The sequence below is a fragment of the Sciurus carolinensis genome, chromosome 11, assembly GCF_902686445.1.
Source record: "Sciurus carolinensis chromosome 11, mSciCar1.2, whole genome shotgun sequence".
In the NCBI taxonomy this organism is placed as follows: domain Eukaryota; kingdom Metazoa; phylum Chordata; class Mammalia; order Rodentia; family Sciuridae; genus Sciurus; species Sciurus carolinensis.
The window spans coordinates 123,794,624-123,803,811 of record NC_062223.1 but is presented as its reverse complement, the minus strand read 5'-3'; the positions used below and the strand labels follow the sequence as shown (position 1 = coordinate 123,803,811).

The window sequence follows — 9,188 nt, the reverse complement described above, 5'->3', positions numbered from 1 at the left end:
ACTTACATATATTAAAGAAGACATTAGAACATACTGTTTTAAAACTTTTGCTTAGCAAAAGAAACATTGTATAAATCAATGGGTTAGGAAAAACACATTTGAAATGCAGATGAAAGATACAAGATTAATATCCATTATACTGTTCCATTGGACATGAAGACAGAAAACAACCCCATAGAAATAGGGAAAGAACATAAACAGGCAAGTCACAGAAAAACAATTCAAAAGGATTACAAGTTAAAGAAAAGATAAACTGAGTAATAGGGAAACACGATTTAAAATGACAGTGGTATATCACTTTACATCCATCAGACTGTCGCACTTAATAAACACTCATGCATTTTTGCTGGTAGGAGTGCTGAGAGAAGAAAAAGGAATTTCATACTTTGCCTGTGGCGATATGATTATTACCTTTGTAAAACCCATCTGATATGAAACTGAAAGACATCCTGGGAATTTATCCCACTGAAATAAAATAACTGGTATATCACAATGTACACAGCGATGATTCTCTTCACATTGTTTTTGGTAAGCTAGAAAAATAGTGATTTCATCAATGTGGAGTGGGAGAGCAAGTTTTGATATATCCACGACCTAGAATATAGGAGATATTTCAGTGAAGTATTGTTGTTTAACAAAAGCAGGAGGTAAAAACAAAACAAAACAAAACAGTATGCACTTTCTAAATCAAATGTAAAGTCCCAATAAATGCATTTGATTATATAAATTATCAGGAAAATATGGGAATGTGTGTCCTATGTTACAGATATGAATGACTTGGGGAGATAAGGGAAGCTGACAAAGGAAAGGCAGTGCTAAGAAAAAAGGAAAAGAATGATCTGTCATAAGAGTTATACAGCATTACACATTATGTAGTCATATATGTCAACATAAAATGATACGTGTGGGAGGATGTCATGTGCCTGGAAGAGTTGTGAGAGGTATTTTTAAATGCCATTAGCTCATGTTGGCAATTAAATCAAAGCATAAGAAAAAAGTGAAGGGGAGTGGAAAGTTTCTACCTCGTCTACCCTGGGGATTGTGCATTCCCTGGGGTGAAAATGGAATTGAAAATCACCTTCAAAGACAATGGGGTAAAAACATCTTCATCATTATATAAGCGATTTCTTAAATCTACCTTTCCTAAAGGATTCGAATTATGGAGGGGATCCTGAGAAAGTCTCAGTAATCAAATTCTAAAGACCTTGATGCTCAAAATAAAATAACTTACATGTGACTACCTGTTATTATGTTGAAGAAATAGAAGTGTAAAAGTGTGCATTTATGATTTTTTTGTAGTCTAATAATTACCAGTGGGCAAAATATAATTAAAAATCATAATCTTTATCTGACTAACTTTCAGAACAAGTCAAAGATAATTGCCTTGAGCCTTTCCACACAAAAGGAGGAGAGGAGAAAGGCCTTTGTTTAGACCTATTACCTCTACAGCAGAGGAGCCATTTCTATCTGGAAAACACAGTGGAGAGCAGACCACAAGGACAGTTTGGTTGTCTGGAGAAGGTGAGCATTGAATCTTCTGATTTTATAAACTTCCATGGCCGGCTGCCTGGATGGCTACTTCCTTCCTTCTTTCCTTCCTTCCTTCACTCCCTTCCTTCCTTTCTTCCTCATGTTTTCCTTTATCTTCATTCTTTCTTTACCTTTCTCCCTTTTTTCAGTACTAGAGATCGAACCCAGGGGCACTCTACCACCGACCGGTTTATTTTGAGCCCTTTTTTATTTTAATTTTGAGACAGGGTGTCATTTAGTTGCTGAGGCTGGTGGAGTTTGCTATCCTCCTGACTAAGCCTCCTGGATTGCTGGGATTAAAGGCAGGTGCTGCTGTACCTGGCTCTTCCATGGCAGTTTCTGCTTTTCCCAGTTCTGGCCCTGAGATGCCAGTGGAAGGAAAGTAGAGATCAGAATGGTGCTGAGATGACAGCGTTTGCAAGGCCTCCAAACTTTCTGCCCCATAGAGATTTTCCTATGAAAGAGACCTAGGTTCCATGAAAGACTTACTGACGTTCTTGCTGTGCATGCTCAGGAAACCTAAGAGCATCTGTGAGTCTCTGTTTCCCTAACTCTGCCATGGATGTAGTGCTTATTAGATATGGAAATGAAAAATCCCCAAGATAATGTGGACTGGGAAAAGGGAGTGAAAAAGAAGGCCATACACTGACAACCTTCATCTTCCCAAGACAAAGATTTTCCAGATGCCGACTACAGATGGGGAGAAAGTGTTTTATCAGCCCTAAAGTGACAGTCCCCTAGAGGGCATTAATTCCCTTCAAAAACAGATCCTCTCCAGATGCTATCCACTCAACCCAGAAGGTCAAATTCATAAGTCCTCAACCTGACACAGTCACCGAATGATAGAACAGCCCCCAAATTCCCTGAGTGCCCAAGAAAACTGATATGCTCACTGGATAACCCCTCAAAATAACCTACAAAAACCCAGTTCCTTTCTTTGTTCAGTGACTCATTGTCCACTAGGGAAGTGGGTCCATTTCACGCCTGCACCCCTTGTTCCTGTATGAAAACTTCATTCCTGAATGAACAGCTGAGCTGATTCGTGAAGTTTGCGACCCTCCTGGTCTCTTGAGCTAACAGTGCTCACAGTCTCCACCCTACACAGCATTCAATCTGGACTGTGATCAGCACAGAGAAACCAGAGTTGGTGAGTAGACTAGCAAGCCTGAACTACAGTGTTAGTGACGAACTGAGGCAGGAAAAAGAAGAGATATCTGTACTTCCTTTCTTGTTCAGGCCTCAGCAGATCCAACTTTCTCTAATATAGCTGAACCCCAGCAGTCTTCAGACTTCCCAGCTACAGAAGGAATGGACTTGGCATTGCAAGGCAAATTTGGGTCTACCACAAATGTGACTCTACTCTCCTGTCTTTCAGAACCTGCTAGAAGAGAATGGACATTGGAAATGGTTCCTTCGTCACTGAGTTTATCCTGGTGGGTTTAACAGAATATTCAGGGATCCAGCTCCCCCTCTTCTTCCTCTTCCTAGGAATCTATGCCATCACAGTAGCAGGAAACCTGGGCTTGATCACTCTCATTGGACTGAATTCTCACCTTCACACTCCCATGTACTACTTCCTGTTCAGTCTGTCCTGTATTGATCTCTGCTATTCTTCTGTCATTACCCCAAAGCTGTTGGTAAACTTCCTGTCAGAAATGAACACCATCTCCTACGCAGGATGCATGACTCAGCTGTTTTTCTACTGCCTCTTGGTCAGTGCAGAGTGCTATGTGTTGACGGCCATGGCCTATGATCGCTACGTGGCCATCTGTAAACCCCTTCTATACATGGTTACCATGTCCCCTCAGTTCTGCACTCGACTGGCTATAATCATATACGTGGGGGCGCTCGCAGGTGCCTGGGCCCACACAGGGTGCATGCTGAGGTTGACCTTCTGTAAGGCCAACGCCATTAACCACTACATGTGTGACATCTTCCCTCTCCTGGAGCTCTCCTGCACCAGCACGCATGTCAACGAACTGGTGGTGTTTATTGTTGTGGGCTTTGATGTCGCCGTGCCCACTGTCACCATTGCTGTCTCTTACACGTTCATCCTCATCAGCATCCTTCGTATCCGTTCCACTGAAGGGAGGTCCAAGGCCTTCAGCACTTGTAGTTCTCATATAATTGTGGTTTCTGTCTTCTTTGGGTCAGGGGCATTCATGTACCTCCATCCCTCTTCTGTTTTGTCCATGGACCAGGGGAAGGTGTCCACAGTGTTCTACACCATCGTGGTGCCCATGCTCAATCCTCTCATCTACAGCTTCAGGAACAAGGAGGTTAAGGTTGCCCTGAAAAAAACCTTGAGCAGGAAAATATTTTCCTGAGCTGGCAGCAGTATTACTTCTTAGAAGAGAAATCAGATTTCCCTTTAAATCTCCCTCTTTCTAGGCTAGACACAAGGACATTGACTTAGTGATCGCCATGCGCTCAGATGAGAGAAGATACAGGCCAGGCTTTTCTCAGGGCTTCTCCTAAGAGAAGTGAGACTCAGCACCCACAGAGGAGGGTTAGGCTGTCTCTCCCATCAAGAGGAGAGAGTTGGTTTTATTCATGTGCAACGGATATTCTTGGGAGAGAGGGGACTAAGGTTTAGGTATGTTATTGGTTTGGTACATTTACATGTTATTGGTTAGGTACATTTTAAAGGTGTATGTTTTTTTTTTTTTCCCTTGAAGGCACTTTTACTCAGGAAGTTGCACTGACCAGTGTTGGTCATCCTGGATCCAAATATTGATTTGTCATATAGAGGCTGCATTCTTAGCAACATCTCTGTCTTAGGATTAGGATGAGTTGTGGGAGCTGTTAAGAGAACACAACCATGGCAAGTAGCAAGTGAAGGGCCCTAGGAATTTGCTCTTTTGATGACTGTTCAATAATTTTCATCCTTTTTGTTGTTTGTCCTGGGAAAGTGATGGCAAGAACTTCCTGTCCCTAATGATGCCCCTGGACTCTGAAGTCCATAGGGTTGTTTGAGGGGATGTAGAAGTCACTTAGCAAGCTTTCAATACTAACAGACTGCAAGCTAAGGTGGGAGAGCAAACAAAAAACCAATCTTATCCTTTAAATGCTGCCAGGCCATGAGTTAAGGCTCAGGGGGCACCGGATCTTTGCTCCGAGGTGTTCTTTGTCTTACCCCCACATAACCCCTAGAGTTTTTTCATATCCAAAGAAATGAAGTATAACAGAAACAGCATTGGATTTGGAATCAGAAAGCCTGGGTTAGAACCTCTGCAATATAAGGACATCAATTTATTTCACAGGATTATTAGAAAAAAAGTTAATGCAATTTAGTGTGTAGCTCAGTACTGGGACTTTATTCTCTCTTTCTCTCCTTTCCTTCCTTTTCCTTATCTTGCTCTTTCTTCTCCCCTACTGTTTCCCACTTACATTTTAGAGAAAATTTCCATACCTTTTTCAAATAGATTTGCTAATTCATTGCAGGTTCAAATACTCTAATTATGTAAGGGATCTCTTCCTAGATAACTTCAGAGTTAACATATGAATTTCAGATTATGCATTTAATTGCCTCATATTTGCATCTGAATTCTCCATAGGTACCTGAACTCAACACATCAAAATTAACCCTTATCACAGCAGCAGCTCCAACACCACCCAGCTCCCTCCTCTTCCCACTCTCATGTGACAGTGAAGGCCTCATCTCCTACCTAATTGTTTAGACCCAGATGGGTGTCACCTCCACCCCTCTCTTGCTACTTATCACTGCTCACACCTTTCCCCAGCACTCAGTGCTACTGTTACAGAGAATCCTATCACCTCCCCTCTTGGATAGTTTCTCCTAGTATTACCAGAAATGATCATTCAGCTCCCATGAGCTTGTCTTTCCTTGTATGAGCAAAGCCAGATCCAGCTGTAACTCCCTGTCGGACCCAAATATGGTCATTCTTGATCTAGTAAACACTTTTCCACTAGCCGCCCCCTTGACCTGAATCACCCTCTTACATCTTTTTTGCCTGGCTCAGTCTATCCAGCCTCCAGGTATAAAGGTTATCCACAACCTATGGGAGTTTTTCCTGAACAGAAAGACAGTCTAGATGACTTTAGGGTATATTCTCACAGCATTTTATGTGTATACACTACAGTGCATTTCTACTCTCAAAATTCCTTTTTCTCTTAAATATGTTACCTACTGGTCTGTGGGTAGAATGTATCCCATTCACCATTTTATTTCTATAACATAGCAGGGTATCAAGTCCCTGACAAAACAAGCTGTTAATACATATTAAATTTATAATTTGATTCAGTTTAATCAGTTACAAGAGAATTCTAAGAAATTGATTTTCAGGACAATGTTCATTTAGCAAAGGAACTATGTCGTTCAAGGAAGACACATCCAACTTGGCTTCTCAAAAATAGTAAGAAGTCACTGAGAATTCATGGAATGTGAATGAAGAGAGGAATAGAGGCAAGAGCCTGCAGCTAGAACTGTTTCTCTGTGCAACTTAAATTCCATCCCTATGCTAATAATACAACTCAATAAAAATTAATTAAGGACATTTTTTCATGGTACAATGTTTGACTTTCCTAAACTACTTATATGGTTTTGCATGCTTGTGTGATATTTGTTGGCAGTAAATGTTCTGTAATTGCTTGTTCCATTTAATAGTTTATTTTAAATTTATTTTGTATAATTACAAAATGTAAATCTAATTCTTTATTTAACCATGTATTTGAATTGCTTCTGTCTTCTGCTCTCTCAGACACACACACACAATCTCGATATTTTCTCTGCAATGCTTTCCTGGTAATTATGTCTCCAAGAGAATTTTCTATTTTGTGAGAAAAATATATTTGATAAAAGTAAAAATCAAAGATTACATAAGCAACATACCATAAAATAAAGTACAGAACTATTATACATTTCCCCAATAACTTCAGGTGTAAACATTATGCTCTGATATCTAAAATAAGCTCAATGCACTGTAGACATCAGTGTTCAATAGACTACACTATATAGCTCTTAATGCACAACTTCATGATATTATAACTAATATTTGGTGTGATAACACAACAGTACTTTGTTTCATAGCAACATTATCTCTTTTTGCATGCTCATTCTAAATGTTAAACTTTGCATTTCATTTTCCAGTCAATAGAAAATTGAAAAAAAAGGGGAGGGGGGATCAAAGAATCACTGCAGGGTGAACATTATTTTCTATAGTGGAAAAAAAATGCTGTAAAATTTGAACTCAAAGTCCATCTGTAGCCTAATTAGCTGTGTGTGGAGCTAGATGTTCGTTTTATTTCTCTGAGTCACATTATTATCACCATTTATAGCATGAATGTCTGTAGCATGGCAACTATAGTTATCAATAAAAATATTAAATTATTATTTATTGTAGTCTATTAATCTCTTGTGATCCAAGTAACTATGAGCTTTATCCTGTTTCTGGTGCACTGACAAAAAATAAAAAAGTAATACATGAGTTCTGAAAAGTAAGGAACAGACTTTGATATCTTATTTACCATGATCGTGTAAACAAAAATAACCAACACAGTTTCAGCACCATTATGAAAACGCAAATAACCAAGATGGAAGCAGACCTCAAATGGATCAGCAAGCTTTCCTTTATTCCACAGCGGGGTTCAATCAATCAGAACTGGAAGGGCTCATTTTCTGGGTATGCAAATGGCCCTCAGTTACAGAAGGACTCTGGGTTTTATAGTTTACAACGAGGGTGAATTAATCATTGGAAACTGTTGAACGTGCCAATAGGACACTCAGGGAACTAGTTGCGCAGGTGAAAATTTTAACTCAGGAAGGCAGTTGTAAAAAGTTTGAAATTCTTTCTTACTGGGAAAAGCTCAGAAAGGAGTGTTCACTGATAATCTTCTTTCTCTGGGACCCATTGTTACCCAGAGCTTCCCTATTTGCTTTTCTCCTTCCAGGACAATGGGAAAGGGTCGAAGTCCAGGATTGAGCATTTCAGTATCCACCTCCTCCCGTCAGGACCCACTGTTCATGGAAAAGGATTTACTGGGGAGGTTTAATGTTTGGATAATTTCCCTCTGTCCTTCAGAGCCACACTGTCCCTCCCACTGTCCCTCCATCTCTCCCAGGGGCTGTCTTGAAGAAATATTATTTTCCATAACCTTTCAGAGAGCACGTCACATAGAAGCCTCTTGAAGATAGAATGTTTTTCCTGCCTCCCTGGTTTTTGCCAAACCATAGTAGCACCTTTCAGACAACGAAAAAGATAGACAGAGGAAGAATTCAGGAAAGAAAATAATTTCAAAAGAGACACATGTTTATTATATGTAATGATCAAATCAGGGTAATTGGCACATCCATAACCTCGGATAATTGATCATTAGTATATAAGAATATTCAAAATCTTCTAGCTATTTTGAAAATTAAAAATAAAGCAGCTGAAAAATCTGATTGAAAGAGATTGTTCATTTGAAGTAAAAAATAGAGTAGTTCTTACACCTATTTCTTTGGAGCACTAGAAGTAGCAATTTTGCAATCTGAGTGTAATTCCTTGGAGATGAAATCCCTTTGGAAGTGGTGATTGGAAATGAATTTTCCCTGTATCATTTAGAGAAAAATCCTCAAAAATTCCCAAAGGAAGTAAAAACTTTTAAAAACTTCACAAATTATTAATTTCCTTTAGGACACAAGAAGGTCTTATCTTGTGGGATCCACTTTGTTTTTATGCTGACAAATTACGGCTCCACCCTACATAAAATACAAAAAGAATACATTGTCCCAAAATATAAACATAAGAGATAATTAAACTATCAGTACTTTTACAAAAGAAGATTCAGGAAAAAACTCAACAAATTACCATTCCAAAGTATATAATTTATTCAATCAAAAATAAATTTTTCAGGACTGACTCACTTTCTTTACTTGGAATTGAAGCAAGGGCTTCCCACAGGCTATGTGAGCACTGAGGGCGTACCCAGACCTTTTTGTTCTATTTTGAGACAAGGTTTCACTGAGTTGCCCAGGCTTGCCTCAAATTTAAGATCCTCCTGCCTCAGTCTCTGGGATAGTTGGGATTTCAAACTGTGCCCCAGTGTCCTGCAGGACTTCTTACTGTGTGTTTCTGTGTAGCATTGTTTCAGAGTTCTAGGTACTGTGATACAAAGGTAAATAAGGAAGATATGTTATCCTGGCCTTCACAGAGTTCTCCAGGTAGCAGTCATTGCTCAATCTTTCAAAGCTATGCCCCCTAAAATATTTTAAGTTCTTCTGCATGTAGAATTTAAAGGACATAAAAATTAAAAATTTAAAGATTTTAAAATTAAAAAAATTAAATTAAAAAATTACAATAACAGAAAGACATAGGATTGGAATTTTTGTAAACAATAAATCTACTAAATATTTATTTTCAAACTGCACATATTTTATTGGTAATATGCTAATCTTATTATCTAATTTGGAACATGATCGTGTGAGTACATATTTGCTTATCTTGTTTAATTTACAGATGATTATTATTGATTTGTTTTCCTTGTTGTGGGTCTCTTTCCATCTATTAAATATGAAATCAAGTAAATACTTGCTAAAATAGATATGGTAACCACCCAACTAATAAGATGATACATGGAGAAGAGAAATGGTCTGTGAGAATAACAGACAAGAAAAGTGAAGTGAGAAACTATGTATTGTGGTGTATCATAGTAGTTTT

The 9,188-nt window shown here is 38.8% G+C and overlaps 1 protein-coding gene across 1 annotated transcript; it reads left to right on the top strand.

Annotated features, from left to right (window-relative positions):
* Positions 1 to 280: 280 nt before the first annotated feature.
* On the top strand, positions 281 to 3,857 carry LOC124958563 (olfactory receptor 145-like). Its single transcript, XM_047516723.1, has 2 exons — positions 281 to 289; positions 2,916 to 3,857. Exons 1-2 carry the CDS (start codon positions 281 to 283, stop codon positions 3,855 to 3,857), a joined length of 951 nt encoding a protein of 316 aa, XP_047372679.1.
* Positions 3,858 to 9,188: the final 5,331 nt, after the last annotated feature.